The sequence below is a fragment of the Aedes aegypti genome, chromosome 2, assembly GCF_002204515.2.
Source record: "Aedes aegypti strain LVP_AGWG chromosome 2, AaegL5.0 Primary Assembly, whole genome shotgun sequence".
Classification (NCBI taxonomy): domain Eukaryota; kingdom Metazoa; phylum Arthropoda; class Insecta; order Diptera; family Culicidae; genus Aedes; species Aedes aegypti.
In genome coordinates this window covers 96,622,193-96,647,689 of record NC_035108.1, presented here as the reverse complement: position 1 = coordinate 96,647,689, position 25,497 = coordinate 96,622,193, and the positions used below count along the sequence as shown (strand labels likewise).

Below are 25,497 nucleotides of genomic sequence, written 5' to 3'. Positions count from 1 at the left end.
ATGAACAGTCCTTAAACCTGGGACCAAAACACGCATATAAGGAAAGTTTTGTATGACCTTTTAAACCTTTTAGTATTTGAAAAATTGTAATTTCTATAACCTACAAATGTCTGGAGTTTATTTAATCTGTAATACAACAAATCGTACCTTTTATATTGATCTACAATCAAACTATCACAGAAAAACGGTGCTTAAACGGTGTCAATTATAATAAAAATCATTCTCCCAAAATTTGAAGTGATTTGGAAGAAATTTGTTTGTGCACACGCCATTTGAAGTTTATATGGAAATTACTATGAAAAAGGCAAAACTTTTGTATTCAGTCCTCTAACTGCTCGAAATAATAATCTATGGAAAAGTGAACAAACTCCTCTCATGTGAAATCTTCCCAGCTACAACTTTGCCGAAGACCAAATTTTGATGGGACGTAAGGATAATTTGTTATTCTTGATAACAAAGTCTAAATCATGCTGAGATGATCATGCACTTACTTTCAGAGCAACACTGCTTTTTTGCTGTAGAACATAGTAGCCTGGATTACTTTGATCTATTCTACCCAGCAGGAGCACCACTGTTGCCTGCCGGGCAGTTGGTTCAGCATGCAAAATGCATACTCAGTTTATGATTATGATTAGCAATTTATCCTGACGTCCAATCAAAATGCGGTCTTCGGCAAAGTTGTAGCTGAAAGGATTTCACATGAGAAAATTGTGTTCATTTTTCCATAAAACATCATAACGAAGACATAGAGGGCTGAACACAAAAGGATGGCGTTTTCCATAGTAATCTCCATATAAACTTCAAATGGCCTGTGCACAGTCAAATTTCTTCCGAATAATTTCAAACTTTGGGAGGATGCTTTTTTGGTAATATAAGTTAATATAAGTCGTTTAAGCATAGGGAGCCAAAATTTCAAAATTTGCATCACTCTACTGGAGGTATTAAAAAATATCAAATCTGTTTTTTTCTTTAGTTACACGGAAAATGAAAAATGATCCATAACAAATAAAAAAACATGTTTAAAAGTACCGTGCACACTCAATTTTTTATTATTTTAAAAATTTAGTAATCAGGATCAACAAAAAATGAAGAATGATAGGGATGTTAAAAAATAACAATTATAAAAATTAAAAACCAAAATTCATAAATTCGCGAATAAAATTGAATCATTGCCCAAAACAAGGCTAAGAACAGTTTTAGATAACGAAAAATGATATTTAAATTTAAAATAAAAATTTAGGTATAATGGCCGATTTCTCCACCATGGTTTAAACCGTAACCCACGCTTACCCATATAGTTAAACTAGGTTTAAGGCCACCGCTTAGGTGAAGAAATCGGCCCTTAGAGGGTTAACTAGGTTATGTATATTCATTCATAGTAACTTCAATAGGGTTGATAAAGATTTGTAGGAAATGTATTCAGGAAACGATGACTTAGGCAGGAAAGTCATTCTTCTATAGGGCTCACAGTCGTACTCTGCATGGATTTATTCATGCTAGACGAGATATGAGCTCTACCCCCAATTGACCAATTTGACTGAAAATATTTTGACATTATATTGAGGTTCAAATTTTAGATAACAAGTCTTGACGGCTACTGAAAAGCCATTCAAAAGTGTAAGTTTAATATTTTCTGCAAATAGTGTTTAGGCGTTAAATTACAAAACTTTTACAAAAATTTTATCATGTACACTATTAAATACTGTAACGGAAAACAAAGACTTTGAATGCGAAATGTGTACCGTTTTTGTGGTGCAGGGAACGATTTTCAGTCTTGTTTTCATAAGGAGTGTATCGAAAAGTAGTCGCAAACATTAAAAATGGTACCCAGGCAACCAAATTGTACGTATAACGAAATCACCTTTTGCGTTATTCGATGCTTATATGTGCAACGTTTCAGTATAAGATGTCGTCAAAAGGCCTTTTGCGTACAAAAGTGGAGGCGATATATGTGCATATTTTATATGATGAAAGCTGACATGCAATGCGAGTGTAAAGATTTTATTGCGAACTATTTTGTAATCTTATACGACTTAATTTGTGACAATAAAGTTGATTTTTCAGCTGCTACGGACTGCTTCGTACGTACTTTGTACGTGTATACGGAAAGAAACAAAATGCACTGATGAACTCGGAAAATAGTGGTTCATGCGGGGAAACCCGTCACTCAAACAATTTCCGACACCATTTTGTGCGGGTGTGATGTTATTTGTACAAGTGAACGAGTTTTCACGTTAGTTCTTATGCGACTTCTGGTTGTCTGGGTATATCACAGAGCATAGTTGATCTTTTGGAAACTATTTTTCAAGCAAATCTTAATTATGTCATCAACTTGAGAGGGCTTAAATGTAAATAGTTCTGAAAACATTGCCTAATTATTTCCTTAATGAATTTTAAAATTGTTTTTTACACAGTGTTTGGTTTTTAGCTTTCTTCTTATGTTTCTTAAAATTGAAATAATTATCGAGTAAATAGCATCGATTCGTACAATGATATCTTCAAAAATATGCTATCAATTTTAACAAAAATTTATGATGCATTTCATCAAGAACCTTACCAGGATTTCGAAAATATTCTTCTTAAAAAATTCAAATATCTCAAGAAAGCTCCATAAAATTTGCTTTCAATGTGCCCAATTCGAAACAAAATTTCTAGAATCCGTTAACTATCTCTCTAACAACTTACAAAATTAGCATCAGTGCGAGTCGCCAGGCAATCGTACATTACCCGGTATTTTTTTACATATTTCATAATATTTTTTTCCGGTGTGTTGTACAATTTCCCGGTCATTCGGAAATCCCGGGTTTTTCCTGGGTTATTCCCGATTTTCTTTCCGATATGTCCATTATCAAAGGTTACTAGACTAGATTTTAGGGATTCAAAATATTTTTTCTGGCAACTGAGTGATTTTCAATGTAGTATTCATTAATAATGTGTTTTATTTGTTGATTTCTCCTTATCTCGATGGTCCCTTCGATAAAGAAATGTAGAAAGTCGACTGTATCTCTAATCGTAAAATTGTCTGTGGATTCAACTCAAAATTTTTGAGATTGTTATCAATGTTTGAGACTACTTTTCGATATACTTCTTATCATTAAAAATGATTCTTCATCAAACCAAGCAAAATAGAAACAATTCACATATGTACGTCAAAATCTGATTATTTTTTATAGTAGTTTACAAAACAAGTTGCGGAATGATTTTTTTTTTGTACACCACGAGTCGTATATTATGACGAGTGCTGTAAAAATCAAGTTCTGCAACGAAATGCGTACAACTTTTTTTTAACGATCAACGCTCCGTCATCGTAATCATCGTCATCATCAAAACTTCATAAGCAGTTTTTCTGTTCAAAACTAAAAATTATTCGATGAAAATGTGTGCATTGTGTTTCGGTTGGAGAATAGAATACAGTGAACACATTTTCCAATAAATTTTCTTGATTTTAAACGAAAAAACTGTTTTTGAAAATTCCGAAATCAACGACGGATCCTGCCCCCTTAAATGTTGTAAAAGACTACTTCTGGGAATTAGAAATCTTAACGAGATGCGTTTACCATTGTTTTGAAATATTAGGAAATTTTTTGTTCAATGAAAAGCGTTGCGTAATGGAGAAGCGTTGCGTGAAAGTCATTACACAATTGAAATCAGTTATGCTGTGCGGTAATAGTCATTACGTAACTGAAATCAGTTGCGTAATGAATATTACTCAATGCCTTTTCATTATGCAACTACTTTTAGTTAGAATCAGCCGAGTGTTTTTCTTGGAGAAATTCAAAAACAAATATTTGAAATAGATCTTAGAGCAATTTCTTAGATATTCCCTAGGCTCTAGAGCAATGGTTGGAGGAGTATTCAACGAGGGCTGTAAAAATCGAGTTCTGAAACGAGTTGCATAATTTTTTTTTTTTTTTTTTGCAAGGCTTTTTGAGGGTATAAGAAATTGATTCATTACGCAACTCAAAATACTTGAAACTTCCTGGCGCAAGGCCCTAGAGCATGGATGAATCTTTCAATCAAATCCTGGTCGAATAATTGAAAAATTCTTAGAGTAAGTCACGAAGGAATCCTTGTAGAGTAGTAGAAGGGTGTGCTTTAGAAAAAACTGTAGAGAAACTGTAGAAGTATTCCAGATAGTGTCCTGAAAGTATTTCAGAGGTATCTTTAAACCATTTATTGAATGGAATCCAAGGTTGAACTTCATCATGAATTTTTAGAGAAATTTGTAACGAACGCGGTCATTGATGTAGTTCATGGCAGAACCTTAGAAAACTTAGGAGCAATTCCTTGGGAAATGCTTCCTAATCGTCAAAAATAGATATTTCGGGTGTAATTCATGTACATATTCGAATGAAGGTTTTTCTTAAAAAATATATTTAGTGATTGCTAGGATGCTAGTGGAATTCTTAGCCGAATCTTCCAAAATCTAGAGTCCTAACATTTCAATCAAATTTTTAACGATGATCTTTTTCTACATGTCTCTTTCCAGAGGAGGCCGATGAGGACATCCAGAAACGAAACGAGCAGCGTGGATTGAGCGACAACGATGGCAAGCAGACCAAGCAGTCTCCGTCGAGTCTGATGTTGCAGATCGAAGAAGGACTTGACACAATTTCGGAATTCGTGTCGGACGGTGTGGACAGGTAAGTCCAGAGCTTGTTGAGAGGTCTCAAAAGAATGATATCCTGATTCTGACTTCTCGCCCGCCCGCAGCTACGTCTCGACGGGCAAGACGAGCAAATCCGCTGAGGAGGGCCAACCAAAGAAACACCTGCACCACATCTTACACAAGCTAGGTAACGCCGTGGGCAACGATACCAACGAGGGTCTTGCACGACGCGATTTGGATGATGATGTGTCCGCATTGGAGGATGGTTTGGTGGATTATGGATTTGGCGCCGGGCCCGAAAAAGCTATCGGTAGAGGCAAGCAAGAGGGTGACCAGCATGTAGTTTACGGTGGTGTTGAACACAGTAGTTCTGGAGGTGGGTCCGACTCAGAGGAGAAAGAAGACGAACAGGAAACAGGCCGATTCGATAGCGGAGAAGGAGGATTCCGTCGTACGATTTTTCGATTCTACCATGAGGTTTTATTGCCCCCATTTCGTTGAATTCCCCCAACCAATTTCTACAGCTATCTCTCTCTAAATCTATAAATCCAAGCTGTAGACGTGTTAATGATTTCAAAAGACCAGTTTCTAGACCCTTCATAGACAAAGAACCTAACGTTCCTTGGGTTACCCCTCGTAGAGGTTGACAGCGTGCAAATGCACAGTTCGCTGAACAAAACCTCGGTATCGTTGGCAATCGGTAAACTACTGTACATGAAATTTCTGTTGCATTTTGGTTCAGAAATCTATGTAACTTGAAGAAGGTTGCATCATTTCGAGCCTGACAAGTTCTTCTCTCCCTGAAACTGATCCCAGTATGTAGTAGATTGTAGTTAGAACCAAACTTCACGTCCCCACTCCAGAGTAGAAGATTGCATGCAAACCCCTTTCAGTAGTAAATCTCCTCTCGATTCCCACATAGTACTTTTTTTAGAAATAAGTCCATATGTTACGTAACTCTTATGATTGAAATAATTATCGTCAGATACGAGCGCCAATAAGTGAAATCAAATCCCGTCGATGTGGGTTGATTTTTTCCGGTTGAATGACCACTAAGCGACAAATTATTTCGATATGGAACTGGATTAATGCAAAAGTGCAGCGTCCAGCATGTGATCAACTTTTACTTTCACAGCAGCCTGATTAACATCTCAATATACAGGGTGATTACTATATCCTGTCAGTGAAATAAGTAATCATAGAAAAAAAAAATGGTTAAATGAATTTTAATTACCAGTGCATATCCAGTTTAGGACATCTATAACATTTGTCTTTGCTATACATAGATAACAAATTAATTTTTTTTACCTCAATTTCCAGCACAAGCATTGTTTCAGAAACATTACAGTTAACACGCACGTTATTCAAAAGCATATATTTCAACCAAAAAATACATATTTTTTTCGCTAAAATTTTCCATAATCAGTCTCATTCTATTCCCTAGTAAGTCTAAAAGATTGTGCATGTTACCACAATGTTTCAATCAGGCAATTTTTTCAGCGAAGTTTAGTCAAAAATACATATCTGTGGAAAACGTGCGTGCCAGGTGCAATGCCTTTAAAACAACACATATGACTAAAAACTAAGGTAAATGAAAAAAAATTTAATCTTTACTTTGTCAAAACAAACTTTATAGATGTGCAAAACAGGATGTACACCGGAAATTAAAATTCATACATACATCTTTTATCTACGAACATTTACTTTACTGACAGCAATTAGTAATCACCCTGTAGTCAACTTAACTGACTGGCTGGTTTTCGATCGAACATGGAGCATCATGCAAATGAAAGTGCATCTCATCTAGCTGCTAAACATAGAACTAGTTTGAGTGAACATGAATGATAATGCTCATAGTAAAGATAGGCTAAGCAGTACTTAGGCATTTTGGCATGACAGGTTTTTCACGATTCAAAGTGAAACAGCTTTGAATCGAACTTCCAAGGATGCACCAAAACTAGAAAGGCAAAATTCGCTTAAAATTCGAAGATCAGGAACATTTGCCTACTATTTCCACAGTTTAGTGCCTTTGGAAACGTTAGTAGGGACACAAGTCGGCCATTGTGGCGGCCATTTTCAGATTCCGAGATGTTTTACTTTCTATCTAAAACTCGGGAGTAAAACGGTAGTAAAAGGAATTAGGAATGAATTGTTCTTGTTATCAAACATATTTGATCTCAAAATAAGTAGCTACAGTGGTCACAATGGGCCGTATGAATAAAATGTAGTAAAGTTGAGTTTACTACATTCTCGGTAGTAAACGCTATATGTGGAACACGAGTGGAACATGTTTGTGTCATTTTCCTTTCTACATGTCACTGTAACACCAAAGTACCCTTTAAAGGGTAAAAAAGTACCCTCTTTGAGAGAAACTAGTTTAACTCATAAAAAGAGTAAAGGGCCTTTACTCATTAAAGAGTAAACAGCTTGTACGTCAAAACAACGAGTAAATTTTACCCATTATCCCGAATGACAATTTTGGCGAAATGGGTAAAATTTACGCTGTTTTCTTTTTCAAATTTATATTTCTTTAGAATAAGTGAATTCCATGAAATAAAAAACTGAATGACAAACTTCAGATTACATAAATTAGGTAGCTTTATTCATAAAGATAAATATATATTATAATGATCATATCATCAGCACATTCGGTAGCAGATGATTTTTCCAATCAGGGTCCTTGATTCATATTCGTTTTATGCAGCACATCATGTAAACCATATGAAAAATTTAATTTTCGTTGAACAAAATAATGATAGAATAAACAAATTGCCGAGCAAGTTGTAGTTACTTACCTTTCCTATCAAGCCATTTAATTTTATTTTAAATGTAATCATTTTAATTTTACACAAGCAGTTTTTGTAGCTGAACATTGATCACTACAATGATTAGTGAGAAACTCCAAGAAATTTTTCACCCTTTAATGGGTAAATCCCTTGAACGTCAAAATGGGAGAAAAGTACCCTTTATTCAAAATTTGAAAGTACCCTTTATTTTGACATTTCCATATATCAGAAAAAAGTGGGTATTTTTTCCACATTAAAGGGTAATGCCGAGTTTACAGTGACCTTTCGAACATACTACAAACAACGCATTGCTATGAATAAAGGTAGCATTTACTACAAAGCTACTGGTAGTTAGCTTCAGAGGTTGCTACACATGGGAAAACGATATGAGTTTTGATATATCGGAAGGTATTTTGAGTTTTGCAAAGGAATTCTGAGGTTACGAAAACTTTCGCTCCGCCAATTCTGAGATTCCGGTAAGATTACCGGCAGTAGCAATTTGTAATATCCGTGTGAATTCTGGCATTACGATAATTATGTTATTTTCTAGGAATTTTAGGATGTCGGTAGGAATTCAGATATTGATAAAGTAATTCTGAATTTTACGTGTAAATTCTGACATCTTAGATTTCCTTTTGAATTCCGGAATTCCTGTAGGAACTTTGAGATTCCGATAGGGATGTCAGATTTTTTATGATAATTCTGAAAATTTAAATACCATTCTAGGAATATTGCGGAAATATTAAGAATCTGGTAAAAACTCTAGAATTGGGGTGGGAATGGGATTCCGAATATTAATCTCTTGGAATTCTGTGGGTATCTTTGAGACGATATTTCTGTAAGAATCTATGAGATTGCGGTGGGATTCCTGCGAATTATTGTGTGAATATTTGTAATTCCGAAAATCAATCTTTGTAATTATTGTAAAAACCTTTAAGATTCCGTTGATCTCCAGTTCCGTTGGAATTTCAAAGTAAAGCTTTAATATAAACGTTTTGAATGTCGGTAAATATTTTATAGATTTCAATGGGATTTTTTGTGGAATCGTTAAGAATTTTAATAATTTCAAAGGGAACCCTGGTGTTTTAGGGGAGATCCTCATTGAATTCTAACGATTACCAAAGGAATCACTACAATTCTCATAAAAATCTCTGCATTCTAAGTTCTAGACATTCCAAGGATACTATCAGAAACCCCACCAAAATAACGAGAATATCACAGAAACACTTAAACAAAGTATGCACTTCGACAGAAAAGTAATCGCCTAACTCGACGCGTAGGAAATTTCTTGCAAGAAATGCTCAAGAAAAGCTTTTTTCTTTGATCGCAGTACGCAGTTGAAAAGAAATGTCAAATCAAATGGGGCTCACTGTAGAAAATTTCTTGACCATTTCTTTCCGCAGAAATTTTTACTTTTCTTGAGCTGAACAGCATACTTAGCTTTAGAAGAAAACATTGTTAAAAAAAAACACGGGGAGCATCAAAATTCTACCGCAATTTCACCAGAATCTCAGTACTGGTGCTAGAAAATATGTGGTTCTTAATTTGATAGCTGTAACCTCAAGATCTCTTCATAAATGTTAAGCTAGTATTTAAAAAATCATCGGCGTTGGCGAAGGCCGAAAACCACCCAGAAAATTCTTTGATGTACCATCATCATAAAATCATAGACATAGAGAGAATACTAGACTAATCGCAAAATTACACTACAAACTTGTCAAATAACAGCACCTTCGTGATTTGTGCAAATTGTCGCGTAATCGATTAGATTCCATGCATTTTCTTCATATGCATGATTGTATTAATTTTAAGCGTCACTCTGAATAGATTATTCTTTACGTGCAGAATCACTCTGCACTCTGAATGGAAATTTCTTAACGTGCAGCTTCAGTCACTGCTCATGTTTGAAAGTAGTAAGTACTACATGTTCGAAAAGTTTTTTATTCATTCCAAAAGTGTAGTAAACTTTGTGGATATTGTTTTTGAGTAGATGCTACATGTAGTAAAGTTCAAAGTTTTTTATTCATATCACCCATTGTATAGCTGTATTGAGCTCAACTAGCGGTATTAAATCTTTTACGATATCCTAAAAGACGAAATAAAACCAATGTTAAGGGCAACTTCACCGGTGGTCCAAATCACGGGTTGGTTCCAAATTTTTGGACCATGTTTAAAATTGGAGCTTGCACCGGTGTTGCAAATAATGTTCCAATTTTATTTTATACCAGTTTTCTGGTCTATTTTTTTGGAACAGGCTAGCTGCGTGGTCTATTTTTGGTCGGATTTGGACCAAGATTTGAACTGTTCCAAAACTGGTTTGACACATGTTTGTTTACCAGTTCGGATTTTTCTCGCTGAAACAGTCACCACAGTCACCGTCTCTAGTTCCCACTCATTTGAGGTAAGTATAGAAAAAGGAACAATATTTAATTGCTGCTTTTTTTTTCAACAATTAATTATTCCTCTTCCCGAGCAGCGCAACGAACTCGCTCCCTCTGATTGGGGAATTCGTATTCCGGAAGCGCCGAGATGACCAGCGAGGTGGAGGCCAACATTATCAGAAGCAAGCGGTCACTCCACGGCTGTCGTCCATCCAAGCTAGAGTGTCTTTCTCACCCGACCTGAAACGGATGCCACTTCGGAGATTTTATTAGAGTTTTTTTTCGGAGTTTATCTGCAGGTATTTCTTTGGGAATTTGCAAAAAGAATTTCTCCGGAAATTTCCTCCAGGGATTCCTCCGGAGATTACAAGGATTCTCCAGGGTTATCCCCAAGAACTTCGGTGATTTTTGTCAGGAATTTCTTCAGATAATTTCCTCCAGAAATGCCTCTGACCATATGCTCCAGGAATTAATCCTGGGAATACCTCAAGAATTCCTTCAAGGATTTTCTCCAGGAATTCCTTAGGAGTTTTCCAAAAGCAATTCCTCTGGGTTTTTCGTCTAGAAATTCGTTTGGAGATTTCGTTCTGAAATTCTTTTGGGGATTTCGTCCAGCAATTTCTCCAAATATTTCATTAAGAAACTCCTCAGGGAATTTTCTCGAGAAATTCCTTTGGAAATTTTTCAGAGAATTTCTCCGGAGATTTGCACCAGGAGTTTCTCAGGAGATTTACTCCAGTAATTCATTCTTGGATTTCCTTCATAGATATTTTCAAAGAAATCCGTCCAGGAATTCTGCCGGGGATTTAGCCCAAGATTTTTTTTTAGTCTTCTAGAGGTCTTTTTTTATTCTGGCGATTTGCTCTAAAAATTCATCCGGAGATTTTTTCCAAGATTTCCTCCGAGGAATTTCTTCAGGATGGCAATTTCTCCAGGGATATTTAGAAATTCCTCTAAGAATTTTCTCTAGAAATTCCTCCGTTTTTTTTTTCAAACATTTTATCCGGAATTTTGCTGAACAGTTGAACCAGGAATTTCTCCGGAAATTTACTCCATGAATTTCTTTAGGATTTCCTCCGGGGGTTTTCTCCAGAAATTTCTCCGGGGATTTCCTCCGAAAATTTCAAGAAATTTACCGGGGATTTTCTATGGTAATCCCTCAGGGGATTTCGTTCAAGAATTCCTCTGGGGATTTTGTCCAGAAATTCTTCCGGGGATTTCCTCCGAAGGTTCCATTAAGATATTCCTTCGGTGATTTTTCCAGAGAATTTATCTGGAGTTTTTCTCCAGGAGTTTCTCCGAAACTTCCTCCGGATATTTCTTACAGAAACTCCTCTAGAGGCCTGTTATATTCTGGCGATTTGCTCCAGTAATTATTCCGGTGATTTTTTCAACTTTTCCTCCGAGGATTTTCTCTAGAAATTCTTTCTTTTTTTATATATATTTTATCCGGAGATTTCCTCCATAATTTCCCTGAAGCAGGAATTTCTCCTGAAATTTACTCCACGAATTTCTTCAGGATTTTCTCCGGGAGTTTTCTCCAGAAATTCCTCCGGGGATTTCCTCCGGAAATTTCAAGAACTTTACCGGGGATTTTCTCCGGTAATCCCTCAGGAGATTTCGTCCAAGAATTCCTCTGGGAATTTTGTCCAGAAATTCTTCCGGGGATTTCCTACAGGAATTCCTCCGGAGGTTCCATTAAGATATTCCTTCGGTGATTTTTCCAGAGAATTTATCTGGAGTTTTTCTCCAGGAGTTTGTCCGAAACTTCCTCCAGGAATTCCTCCGGAGATTTCTTCCAGGAATTTCTTACATGATCCTCTAGAAGCCTTTTATATTCTGGCGATTTGCTCCAGTAATTTTTCGGGAGATCTTTTTCAAGATTTCCTCCGAGGATTTTCTCTAGAAATACTTTCTTTTTTTTTTTTTTCAAAAAATTTATTCGGAGATTTTCTCCAGAATTTCCCTGGAGAGTTGAACCAGGATTTTCTCCGGAAATTTACTCCAGGAATTTCTTCAGGATTTCCTCCGGGAGTTTTTTTTCCAGAAATTCCTCCGGGGATTTCCTCCGGAAATTTCAAGAATTTTACCGAGGATTTTTAGGGTATTTCGTCCAAAAATTCTTCTGGAGATTTTGTCTAGATATTCTTCTGGGGATTTCCTACATGAATTCCTCCAGAGATTTCATTAAGAAATTCCTCCTGGGATTTTCTCCAGAGATTTTTTTGGTGATTTTTCCTGAGAATTTATCTGGAGTATTTCTCTAGAACTTCCTCAGGAATTTCTCAGGGGATTTGCAATAGCAATTCCTTCAGGGATTTTAAGAAATTCCTCTGCGAATTTCCTCTAGAAATTCCTATTTCCCTGGAGATTTGAACCAGGAATTTCTCCGGAAATTTACTCCAGGAATTTCATCAGGATTTCTTCCGGGAGTTTTCTCCAGAAATTCCTCCGGGGATTTCCTCCGGAAATTTCAAGAACTTTACCGGAGATTTTCTCTGGTAATCCCTCAGGAGATTTAGTCCAAGAATTCCTCTGGGGATTTTATCCAGAAATTCTTCCGGGGATTTCCTACAGGAATTCCTCCGGAGATTTTATTAAGAAATTCCTCCGGGAATTTTCTCGAGAGATTCCTTCGGAGATTTTTCCAAAGAATTTATCTGGAGTTTTTCTCCAGGAGTTTCTCCGAAACTTTCTCCAGGAATTTCTCCGGAGATTTCTTTTAGGGATTTCTTACAGGAACTCCTAAAGAGGCCTTTTATATTCTGGCGATTTGCTCCAGTAATTATTCCGGAGATTTTTTTTCAAGATTTCCTCCGAGGAATTTCTTCAGGAATTCCTCAGGGGATTTCCAATAGCAATTCCGTCAGGGATAGAATCAGGAATGTCTCCGGAAATTTACTCCACGAATTTCTTCAGGATTTTCTCTAGAAATTCTTTCGTTTTTTTTCAAAGATTTTATCCGGAGATTTCCTCCAGAATTTCCCTGAAGAGTTGAACCAGGAAATACTCCGGAAATATACTCCACGAATTTCTTCAGGATTTCCTCCGGGAGTTTTCTCCAGAAATTCCTCCGGAAATTTCAAGAACAATACCGGGGATATTCTCTGGCAATTCCTCAGGGTATTTCGTCCAAGAATTCATCTGGGGATTCCGTCCAGAAAATCTTCTGGAAATTTCCTTAATGAATTCCTCCGGAGATTACATTAAGAAATTCCTCCGGAGATTTTCTCCAGAGATTCTTTCGGTGATTTTTCCAGAGAATTTATCTGGAGTTTTTCTCCAGAACTTCCCCCAGGAATTCCTCCGGAGATTTCTTCCAGGGATTTCTTTCAGGAATTCTTCTAGAGGCCATTTGTATTCTGGCGATTTACTCCAGGAATTATTCCGGAGATTTTTTCCAACATTCCCTCCGGGGAGTTTCTTCAGGAATTTCTCAGGGGATTTCCAATAACAATTCCTCCAGGGATATAAAAAAATTCCTACGAATATTTTCTCTAGAAATTCCTATTTCCCTGAAAAGTTGAACCAGGAATTTCTCCGGAAATTTACTCCAGGAATTTCTTCAGTATTTCCTACGGAAGTTTTCTCTAGAAATTCCACCAGAAATTCCTCCGGAAATTTCAAGAACTTTACCGGAGATTCTCTCTGGTAATCCCTCAGAGAATTTCGTTCAAGAATTCCTCTGGAAATTTCGTACAGAAATTCTTACGGGGATTTCCTACAGGAATTCCTCCGAAGGTTCCATTAAGATATTGCTTCGGTGATTTTTCCAGAGAATTTAACTGGAGTTTTTCTCCAGGAACTTCTCCGAAACTTCCTCCAAGAATTCCTTCGGAGATTTCTTCCAGGGATTTCTTGCAGGAAAGGAACTCCTCTAGAGGCCTTTAATATTCTGGCGATTTGCTCCAGGAATTATTCCGGAGATTTCTTTATTTTTTTTTTCAAGATTTTCTCTGAAGAATTTCTTCAAGAATTCCTCAGGGGATTTCCAATAGCCATTCCTCCAGGGATGTTAAGAAATTTCTCCAAGGATTTTCTCTAGAAATTTCTTCGTATTTTTTTCAAAGATTTTATCCGGAGATTTCCTCACGAATTTCTCTGAAAAGTTGAACCAGGAATTTCTCCGGAAATTTACTCCATGAATTTCTTTAAGATTTCCTCCGGGGGTTTTCTCCAAAATTCCTCTAGGGATTTTCTTCGGAAATTTCAAGAACTTTATCGAGGATTTACCCTGGTAATCCCTCAGAGGATTTTGTCCAAGAATTCCTCTGGGAATTTCGTCCAGAAATTCTTCCGGGGATTTTCTACAGGAATTCCTCTGGAGATTTCATTAGGAAATTCCTCCGAGGGTTTTCTCTAGAAATTCCTTCGTATTGTTTTTTCATAAATTTTATCCGGAGATTTCCTCCAGACTTTCTCTGGAGAGTTGAACCAGGAATTTCTCCGAAAATTTACTTCAGGCATTTCTTCAGGATTTTCTCCGGGGGTTTTCTGCAGAAATTCCTCTTGGAGTTTCCTTAGGAAATTTCAAGAACTTTACCCGGGATTTTCTCTGGTAACCCCTCAGGATATTTCGTTCAAGAATTCCTCTGAAGATTCCGTCCAGAAATTCTTCCGGGGGTTTCCTACAGGAATTCCTCCGGGAGTTTCCTACAGGAATTATTCCGGAGATTTCCTTTAGAAATTCCTCCGGGAATTTTCTCCAGAGTGATTCTTCCAGAGAATTTATTTGGAGCTTTCTTCAGGAATTTCTCCGGAACTTCCTCCAGGAATTCCTCTGGAGATTTCTTGCAGGAACTCCTTGAGAGGCCTTTTATATTCTGGCGATATGCTCCAGGAATTTTTCCAGGGATTTTTCCAAGGAACTCTCCTCCGGAGGTTGCTTCAGTAATTCTTCCGGAGAATTTTTCCAAGAATTACACTAAGGATATCATCATTCAGGAATTTCTACGGAGATTGTGTCCAGGAATTCCTCCAGGCATTTCATTAAAAAAAAATCCTGCGGGGATTTGCTGCAGAAATTCCATCGTGGATTTTTTTTTGTAAAATTTTTTCGGAGATTCTCTTTCTTAGCGGATTGCTTGGAATCCGCGACTGGGAAGCAAAGTCATGCTGAAGGTCGGTCGATCCAGGATCATTTCGTAATAGAAATTTCCTTGACTTCCCTGGGCATAGGGTTCATTCACAAATTTCATAACGCTGAATGGGGTGGGTGGGTGCCCTTGCAATGTTACGACTTATACAAAAATTGTAGAATATTCATACAAAAAGCGTCACGAAATGGTGGGTGGGTGTCAAAAATGGCCATTTTCGGCGTTATAAAATATGTTAATAAACCCATAGAGTATCATCGTATTTTCCATACAATATACGAATGCAAAAATGGCAACTTTGGCAAAGGAAGCTTTCAGTTTATAACTGTGAAAGTGCTCATAAGAACACTAAGCTGAGAAGCAGATTCTGTCCCACTGAGGACGTAATACCAAGAAGAAGAAGAAGATCCAGGATCTCTTCTGGGGATTTCATTAAGGAATTATGCTGGACATTTCTTCAACGACAATTATTCCAGAGTATTTATCCGGAGATTTCCTCCAGGATTTTCTCCGGGAATTTCCAAGATTCCTCCGGGGGTATCCCCCAAGAACTGCTTCGGTGTTTTTCTCCAGGAATTCCTTAGGAGATTTCTTCCAAAATTTGCTACAGGAATTTCTTCGGAGTTGCTATAAAAAATATTGCTGGTGGCTTTAGCAAATGCTTCGGAGTCACTGTAGGAATTCCTTAGAAGATTCTTCAAAAATTTCTCCAGAGATCCTCATGGAATTTCTCCGTAGTTCATCCTTCAAATTTCCTCCGATAATTTTTTTTGTAACGCCACCGGTATTTTTTCCTATTTCCTCTGTAGCTCCTCCTGGATTTTTTTTTCGGAATTTCTCCAGGAATTCTTCAGAGTTCCTCTAGTAATTCTTTTGGAATCCACCGGATTACAATTAGTAATTTTCCAGAAGTTACTTCTGAAAATTCTATACATTTCCTCCGGGTAATCCTCCAGAGTTCCTTAGGCAATTTCTCATGAATTTCTTCGGAAATTCCTCTAGACGTCCTCCTGTGATTCCTCCAGAGCTTCTTCGGAGTTCCTCCTGGATTTTTTTAAAGTTCTTCCAGAAATTCCTCTGGATTTCACTAAGCAATTCCTTGGAACTTCCACCGGATTTCGACCGAAAATTCTTTCAGAAATTCCTCTGGAGTTCTTGCAGAAACTTCTCTGGTATTTTTCCAGCGATTCCTCTGGATTTCATCCTGTAATACCTGGAAAGTTGCTCTACAGCTCCACCGGGAATTCCTTCGTATTTTGTATTTAGTTTCTGCAGAAATTTATTCGGTGTTCCTCTAGAAACGCCTCTCGAGTTCTTGCAGAAACGCATCCGGAGTTCCTCTAGGAATAGGCCTCAGAGTTTCTATAGGATTTTGTCCAGAATTCCTCCGGAAATTTCTTCAGAGTTCCTCTGGAGTTACACCGGGAATTCCTCTGGAGTTACACCGGGAATTTCCTAGTAGTTCATCTGAAAAAGTCTCCGGTGCTCCATCTAGAATTCCTTCGGAGTTCCACCGCGAAATCCTTCGGAATTCCTCCGGAAATTCATTCGGGTACACCTTCGAAGAATTTTTTCCATGAAATTTTCCGGGATTTTCCAACAAGAGCTCCTCCAAGAATTTCTTCGAAGATTTCCCAAAAGATTCCCCTGATGATTTTTTTTTCCAAGAATTCCTTCAGGGATTTTACCCCAAAAAACGTTCAAGGATTCTCTCCAAGAATTTCTCTGGGGATCTCGTTCAGAAAATCTTTCGGGGATTTCCTAAGAGAATTTTCGCTAGACATTCCTTCGGGATGTTTTCAGAGATTTCATCCTGAGTTTTCCTTAGGAATTTCGCTGGGGATTTACACTAGGAATTTCTCCGGAGATTTCCTCCAAGAGTTCTTACGGTTGAAATCTCCGGTTCGCTTCCTCAGGGGAATTCCAGTATCAATTCCTCCGGAAATTTTCGCCAGGAATTCCTCAGGGGATTACCGGCAGCTATTCTTTTGAGCATTTTTGAGAATTCCTCGGGAAATTTCGTTAAGAAATTCCTTCGATATTTCCTCCGGGGATTTCCTCTTCTCCAGTATTTCCTACAGGAATTCCAAGGACTCCTCCGAAGATATTCCCCAAGAACTTCTCCGGACATTTTCTCCGGGAATGCCTCAGAGGGATTGCAGTAGAAATACCTCCAGGAATTTCGTCCAGAGCTCCGCCTGGAATGCCTCGAAGTTTTTACGGGAATTTATTTGGAGTTCATCCAGTCACTCCTTCGAAATTTTTTAGGAGCTCCACTGGAAATTTCTCAGAATTTACTATCAAAATTCATCCGGACTCGGATTTTTTCCGGAGTTCCTCCAAAAATTCCAGCGTACTTCCTTCAGGAATTTCCCCCTTGAGTTGTTCCAAGAATCCCGCTGGCAGTTGCACCAGAAATTCTACCGGAGTTCCTCCAGGAATCCCACCAAGCTTTCCTCCAGGAATGCTCTTAGGAATTTCACACGATCCCCCCTGAAGTTATCAAGAATTTCCCCCTCCATTAATTTCTCTAGTAGATCCTCCAAGATTTTCTGAGGATCCCGTTCCCGGTTGGTTTTACGTAAATTTCTACAATTTTGATTTGTTTTGTTTTTTTTTTATCACGTTCGAAATGGATCGGGAAAATAAAACAACCGGTGCATGCGCGTGCAGTTTGGTCTATTTTTACTGGTCTAATAAATTTTGACAGGTTCATTTTTGGAACAAATTTGGACCAAAAAATGGACCACCGGTGAAGTTGCCCTAAGAGCTTATGATTGAACAAATGTCAACCAATAAGTTGCTTATAGACAGACATAACACAGCGTCACAAAAATGACACTTTTGCGTGTCTCAAGAAAAAACATCGGACACAATCTCGGTGTTGAACCTTAATTGAAATTTTAAAGAATCCATGGAGATTCCATTTGAAAAATTACTCGAGAAATGTTTGGAAACATTGCACGAGTAATTTGTTTACAAAGTGTTAATAAAATTCCTAGAAAAAACTTTAGAGGAGCTTAATGAAGGAATTATAGAGGAGCTTAATGGAGGAATAATCCCTGGCGGAATTTGTAGCAATTCCTGATTACGATTACTGATGAATTCATGAAAGAACCCATATGGAAATCACTGAAAAAATAGGCGTAGGAAATCCTTGAAGTATTCTGGTAGGGTTCCCTGGAAAAAATCCCTTAACAAAATTCTTCAAGAACTCTAGAATGAACCTTTGAGGATTTTCTTGTAAAAACTGGAGATCTGTCAGAGTAACTACCAGAGAAATCGGCGGAGGCATTAGTTAAAAACAAATCTCTAATGGAAATCTTGGGATAGTCTCTGGGAAAATTTATAGAGCAATCCGTTTGGAAATTACTGAAATTATTTATCAAAAAATCTCTGGAGGAATATGTGGTCGAAATCCTAGAAGACTTTGTGGGAATACCTAGAGGAAACTCTGGAAATTCCTAGCAAATAATCGCGTAAGAGTTAATGCCCAAGTAAAAATGGAGCCAATGTCAAAATTTAAAAAGCAGTTTTCTTTTTTGAACCAACAAAGCAAAGAAAATTAAAACATATAACTGTTTTATTTGGCAAATAAAAGAGCTTTTATTTTCCTCGATTTGTTGGTTTTAAAAGAGACAACTGCTTTTTCAGCATTGACATTTGCACCATTTTTACTTGGACCTTAAGAAAAAGATACTTTAGAGACTTTCAATTAAAATTAAAGACTTTTTTGAGACTTGCATTAAAATAGACCAAGTCTCTACAAAGAGACCTACTATGATAAAAAAAAAACCAATGCATTTATACTGGGGTGTCCCAAAATTCAACTTTGTTAGAAAACATGGGGGCTCAACCTGCAAATGGTAGCTAAGAATAAACTTTTGCATAAGGGACTACTCTAAGAAATGACTTTTAGAGATTTTTGGAAAAGAATTCGATTTTCTAGAGTAATGTCAAACAATTATTTCTAGATTAGCAAAATTTCGTAAAACCCTCAGTTTTTATAATTTTTGCAGATACCTTGGGGTCAAAGCTATCCAAAAATAAAAACATTCACTGTATGTTTTTTACAAGAATTTAACACACTGATTTTTTTAATATTTGAAAACTATGACTTTTTCAGTACATTTTTATATTATGTCATCAAAAGTGGGTATCAAATTTAATGCTAGAATTATTCTTTACTTATAAAAAATATGTGAAATTTTGTAAGGAAAAACTTTGCCGAATACACACATCAATATTTTTTTGCGTTTTGCAGTTATTCGACATTCACTGCGGATAGAAAGGGGCCTTCCTTAGCCGAGTGGTTAGAGTTCGCGGCTACAAAGCAAAGCCATGCTGAAGGTGTCTGGGTTCAATTCCCGGTCGGTCCAGGATCTTTTCGTAATGGAAATTTCCTTGACTTCCCTGGGCAGAGAGTATAATCGTACCTGCCACACGATATACGAATGCGAAAATGGCAACTTAGGTTAAGAAAGCTCTCAGTTAATAACTGTGGAAGTGCTCATAAGAACACTAAACTGAGAAGCAGGCTATGTCCCAGTGAGGACGTTAATGCCAAGAAGAACGTTTAATATGAAGTAAAATAGATGACTGTTATATTATTTCAACAGTCACTAAACTAAATAGCTGAAACCTGTCCACCAAATTTTAAATCCAGCTTTACAGGTCGGACTCGATTATCCGAAGTATCGATTTTTTTTTCAATCCGAAAAATCGAATCCTCCGGATAATCGAATTACTAAGAAAAAAATTGCAATCTTCAATAAAAGAACTTAAACATTATCTTTTCTTTTTTTTTGTTGTTTTTTTTTATATGATGCGGTGGCGTAGCCAGAAATTATTTTTAGGAATAGTAGGGGTCTTTAGAAGGAAAAAAAATTGACCAGCATACACAAAAAAAACACTTTTCCAAACCCCCCTTTTTTTAAATACGTTCAAAACTGCAAAACCATTTATATTGTATATTGCAATACCAAATTATCTCAAATTTATGCAAAAAAAATTAAAAAAAAAACAAATTCCGGATAATCGAATCCCGGATAATCGAGTCTCCGAATAATCGAGTCCGACCTGTACTTATCAACAATTAATTGCGAAATACGAGGCGCCATTGGATTTTCTTCGGATATGGTGATATAAGTGTGGAATCAGATCCCATTTGTATGATATTCTGCAAAAAAACACAATAGATCAAAAAGACCGATAAAAAAATTATTTCGCTAAATAAACAAAAACGTACATAATTTTGGAGGGAAGAAATGAAAAAAAAATATTGTCAGATATTATGGTTAATAGAAAGAAAGACTAAACCATTACTTAATCAAAAAACACTGTAGGGGAATAAGGGCATAATGGACACAATAAGCAAATGCTTTTTAATACTTTATTTATTACGAATTGCGTTAAATACAAATTGAGGAAGCAGTCGCAACGCCCTATTTTCTTTGGTGAAGTAATAGATCGTTGTTTTTTTCGCATATCAACTCTTACTGAGTTTAGTCTCCTTAAGGAAAAGTCGATAAAAGTGCTGAAAATATTATAAATTTTTCGAATTTTTGCAATGTTTTCAACAATTTTTAGATGAATACACTAAATTCGCATGATTTCCTTTGTCTTATAAAGTTCACGGATGAATCATTGATTTTTCAAAATTTGTCATTTTCCGAGTCGATTATTTGCTGATGGGGTGATATGAACACCCCATTTTTGATTGCAAAAGAATCTCATATAATCTAAAAATTCAATTACTTTGTTACTACAGTCAACTCTCCATAACTCGATATTGAAGGGACCATCGAGTTAGGGAGGTATCGACTTACAGAACACAAAACTGTGCAACTGCGATTCAAGGGACTATCGAGGTAGCCATGAAAACCAACTTTTACTATGGTTCTCTAACTCGATATCGAGATACGAACTATCGAGTAAGGGAGAGTTGACTGTACAAACTACTGTTGAATGTTATTAGTATTTATGAACACTCCGTGCAAGAAGATATAATTTTTTAAGAACATTCTAACAGTCAAACATTCTGAAATGCTGAAATTTAAAAGAGCCCGAATAGCAATATGGACAGTTTTTTCGAGCATTATTTATTTCTTTTTCTTTGAGTTTTGAACACTGACTTATAAAATGCCTATTGCTTCATTTCCTCATCAGCTCTCGGATTGCTTGTTATTTCAGATGAAATTTCAAGAATTTATGCAGTTTTCAGGGGATGCTCATTCCACCCCAAACCGCCCTGACTGCCCCTATTTCTAATCAGCCCGAAATTCTTCCTATGTTTGCATCTAAAGCTATAGCTATTTTGTCCAAGAAATGACAATACTGGAATATTCCGTGATTGATTTTTCATTAGGCCTTACTTACAATGGTCGATTTATCTTCATTTGGTGAATATCTAATCATAATCACAAGCGTTACGTAACAGGACAACTCCCTTATACAATTAAGGCATGATTTATGAATAAGTTACAATTAGAAACAAAAAAACAATGGTCACCTTCAAGCTACAAGCTTGCTTCTTTGTGTTTTGTGTTGCATTTTGTGTGCATGCTTTTGGCGACATTCAAATTCATTGCATGAGTCATAAAAAACATCAGCATCAACCATGATTGCCATTATCATCATCGTATTCACAATTCATTTCTCATTACTTTTCAAAGGTATTCAAATTTCGTAGACATCATACAAGCTTTGCATGACCGATACGCTCGCTGCATTTCGCTCTCGAATGAGTAAAATGCACCGATCGTAAACTTTATGAGCTTAGGTTTAAGATAAATCATGTTTTAGCGAATCATCCCCCTCATTCCATTACCCCTCATTTAACCACGATAACTCATAAACTAATCATCCAGTGTTTTCGGAAATAGCTGCAAAGTTGCAAACACGCTTAAGTTGCATGTGATCGAGTGTAACGCTTTTTTGTGCTTCCTTTAACCCCCATGTCCCATTAACGAATCCCGCCATCCGCCGTAGAGTACGGTAGCTAAACCTGTTAACCCGATTTATTTGGAGCTAACCATTTTCAGATAATTTTCGTTCATCTTAATAATACGGTTTCGATTATTTCTTCCCGAATCAATATCAATTTGTCAATGTTGAAATCCCAAAAATTAAAAAAAAAAATACAGGAAAGCGCAAGGGTAAGAAGAAGAAGACCTACATGAAGCTGTTCATCCTGGGAGCCGCACTCAAAGGCAAAATCGAACTGCTGCTCAAGATCCTGTCGTTCAAGCTGCAGCTGAAGTTCTTCGCCGTCGCCGTCATTGGTCTGCTGATCAACATTGCTCGCTTCTGGATTGACCTGAAGAGACAGCCACAGCCACAAAAAGTACTGCCAATCTCATACAGTCCTGCAACAGCGAAGAGTACATATCGAGGGATCTCCTAGAATCAGACTCCTCGATATGTTGTCTTCGCCTCGAGCAACCCCGTCCTCGGGAAATCTTTCTTAGCTCTCTACTCTAGGATCTCCATCTGAATTACAGGTAATCTACTACGAGCACGCCCAGCATCAGCACCATTACGACGATCATGGCGATGACTACGGTGGCTACTGGAAGCGTTCCCTCCACGGAGTGCACCACGAAGAGGAAACCCCTGGATTCTTCGACCGGAGCGATCGTTCCGATGATGAGTACACCAGAGGTGCCCACCCACAGCAGCACTACGTTCCGCAGCAGACGCCCAACAGCCCGAGCCACTATCCATACGACCCGCACAGCATGGCGTACCATCAGCAGCGGCCATATGTCTAACCTGAAAGTCCCTGCCAGTCCTTGAAACCATTTCAACCACCTCTAATTGTTGTCTCAATTCTGTTGCTCCTACCATCATGACCATTACCCCCCCTTTCATCATCATCATCCATCTCATCATTCATATGTACAAATCGTGGCAGAGCCATTCGTGCCCAAAGCTTTTCCAAACTAATTAGCAGAACCAGCCAGTCTTCGGACGAACCGTAGAACATTGTTGTCATTACCTATTAGTTTGACGAAATGTGCATGCTCTAAATGCAAGTAGGAGAGTGTTGTTAATTTGCTAGGTTAATAATTTATTTATTTATTTATTGTCTTGGATTATTTATTTATTTGCTCCGTAATTTGTGGACAGTTGACTGGTAACAAACAGGGATGAACCCTGGTGCGAATATAATGTGCCGTCGGTCGTTTAAGCGCACAACTCGGAAGTATGAGCGATAGAGAAAATTTCTAATTTGGACAATAAACTCGATTGAAAATAATTAGAAGGAATTCACTTTATCCGAAACTCAAAAATTGCTGTCTGAAAAGAAAATTGTGATATATGTAGGTTGGCTCGCGTAGTATCTCAACACCAATCCGAACAAAATTGAAACCGTCTCTGTCTCCACGCGCAACCATGTATTGTTTTGGAAGAATTAAGCCTAGACTCTGCGGGTCGAACTATTTTAATCACTGTCTATAGTAAGGGCCTATCCATTAATTTTGCAAGGGCTTATGGGGGAAGGGTGGGGGGTGGTTGTCTGAGATTTCTTACGTGTCATACAATTTATTTTCAATTTTCATACAAAAAAGCTTACCAAAGAGGAGGGGGGGGGGTTGAAAAACCCTAAAAATTGTCTTATGTAATTATTGGACCGCCCCTAACTACTTCCTTACTAAAACTGCATCATGTGGAAGTACTTTGGACGCTAAGCTTGCTGAAAATTACAATCGAACTGTTAGACACCTACCTTACTTTACCTTGATGGCTACAGCGTATTCGTGGTCTTCCACGAAGTCGCTGACCTCTACCTGGTTCCCTGCTGAATATTATTTTCATAATTCTTTATCCCGACACTCGCTCTAAGTGACCAGCCCACTGAAGTCTGCCGTATTTCACACGCTTAATAATATTCGCATCTTTGTACACTTGATACAATTCGTGATTCATGCGCCACACACCATTTTCGAGTTTCCCACCGAGTATTGTTCGCAGCACTTTACGCTGGGAAACACCGAAGGCTTTCCGGTCTGCCTATTTCGATGTCCACGCTTTGTGTCCGTAGAGAGCATCCGGAAAAATCAATGTTTTATACAGGACTAATTTTGTTTCCGTTTGCAAGTAGCGGGACCCAAGCTGGTTGTTGAGGCGACAGATGGCGCATCGGTCACCTCTCCTGAAGATAACGGCTCAGATCAACCCTGCGCTTAAAGTAATACAATGCACTATGGGCCAGGGACGCAGTCTGGCTGGACAAAATTAATAACTCGGTAACGAAGCGTTTCCGGTATATGATGTCTTCGGCAAAATTTTTTGTAACTACGAGGACCATCTACTGACATAAACGGATAGTTCGTAAATCGTCCGCATAGGTGGCGCCACAATCTAACTTTTTACTGTGAATTTCTAGAGACTTGGCATGTTCGGCAAAGTTGTTTATTTTGATAAAATAAACAACTCTCTCGAAGACGTCAAAATTCCACAGCCTACTGTTTTCGAGTTATTGGCAAAATTGGAGAAAATTAGTAAAAACGATTTTTTCACCGAACTCGACATTTTTCCTAAGAACCATGTCATATAATATTTTTTGCTGATAAATAAATAACAAACGCAAGCTTTGGTGGAAAATTTTTAATAATACGACGCATAAAACTTAAGAAATCATGAAAAAACTTGAAAAATAGAGCAATTTTTGAACCTTAATATCTCCAAAAGCGCAAAAAAACGCAAGCTCTAATTTTCAGGCAACATAGAGAAATACTTGATGGAACGGATGTCAAAATTCCAAAGAGGTATATTTTGGTGTTTTTGAGATATTTCATTTTTTTACAATGATTAAATTACTCCAATACAGTTAATTTCCATGAGGAATCTGAAGGGACGATCGACATTAAGAAATAAAGAGTCGTGGAACAAAAACTTTCGAAAAACTGTTTAAAATAGCCATCATAGTAGCCATGAAATTCAGTTTAAGAGCAGTTCCTTGTGTTGATTTCGAGTAATGTAGATGAAAGTGTAGATTAAAACTGGGTACATTTTTTTTTTCTAAAATAATTTAAATGATATAGTATGCCATGATAAACTTGATCATGTGTCAGTAATTTGTTGTCATCATAATACGAGGTGAGCAATTTATTTTGTGAATGTGTTACTTTTAACACGGAAAATCAAATTTTAAAGCATATTCATGTCGATATCCCTGAATACTACAATTTCAGAGCGCACGATCTCTTGTCCGGAGCTTGTATATTTGTTTCAAAGCGGAAAGAGCGTTGATCCTTGGATGTTTCGAAATAGAGGATACAGATCAAAGGTATCAATTTGGAGAACCCTTCGATTCTGAGAACTTTTAGGTTGTTTAACCTTAAATATGTGTTTAATCACCGGATTTGCTTAAATTTTGAGCTTCCGGAAAATTGTAACAACGAATTCGAGATGAAATCCAAAGCCAGCTTGTACTGTGAGCAGATATAATAATTGCATGAAATAATAAAATATATGTTTCCGCTAATTTTAAAATACATTTAAATATTTGCCACGAAAATATTATTCGCGTAATAAAAAGAAAACCGTAAAAAAAATTAAAAATCTCAAAAACACCAAAATATACTTCTCTGAAATTTTGACATCCGTTTCATCAAGTA

At 37.2% G+C, this 25,497-nt stretch overlaps 1 protein-coding gene across 1 annotated transcript in view; it reads left to right on the top strand.

Annotated features, from left to right (window-relative positions):
• Positions 1-23,132, top strand: part of LOC5571602 — a 91,699-nt gene extending 68,567 nt beyond the window's left edge. The window contains exons 3-6 of the mRNA XM_001653664.2: positions 4,490-4,643; positions 4,714-4,796; positions 22,018-22,217; positions 22,375-23,132. Coding sequence (XP_001653714.2) covers positions 4,490-4,643; positions 4,714-4,796; positions 22,018-22,217; positions 22,375-22,644 — 707 coding nt within the window. The 3' untranslated portion in view covers positions 22,645-23,132. The remainder of the gene's footprint in view (positions 1-4,489; positions 4,644-4,713; positions 4,797-22,017; positions 22,218-22,374) is intronic.
• The last annotated feature ends 2,365 nt before the right edge of the window (positions 23,133-25,497 follow it).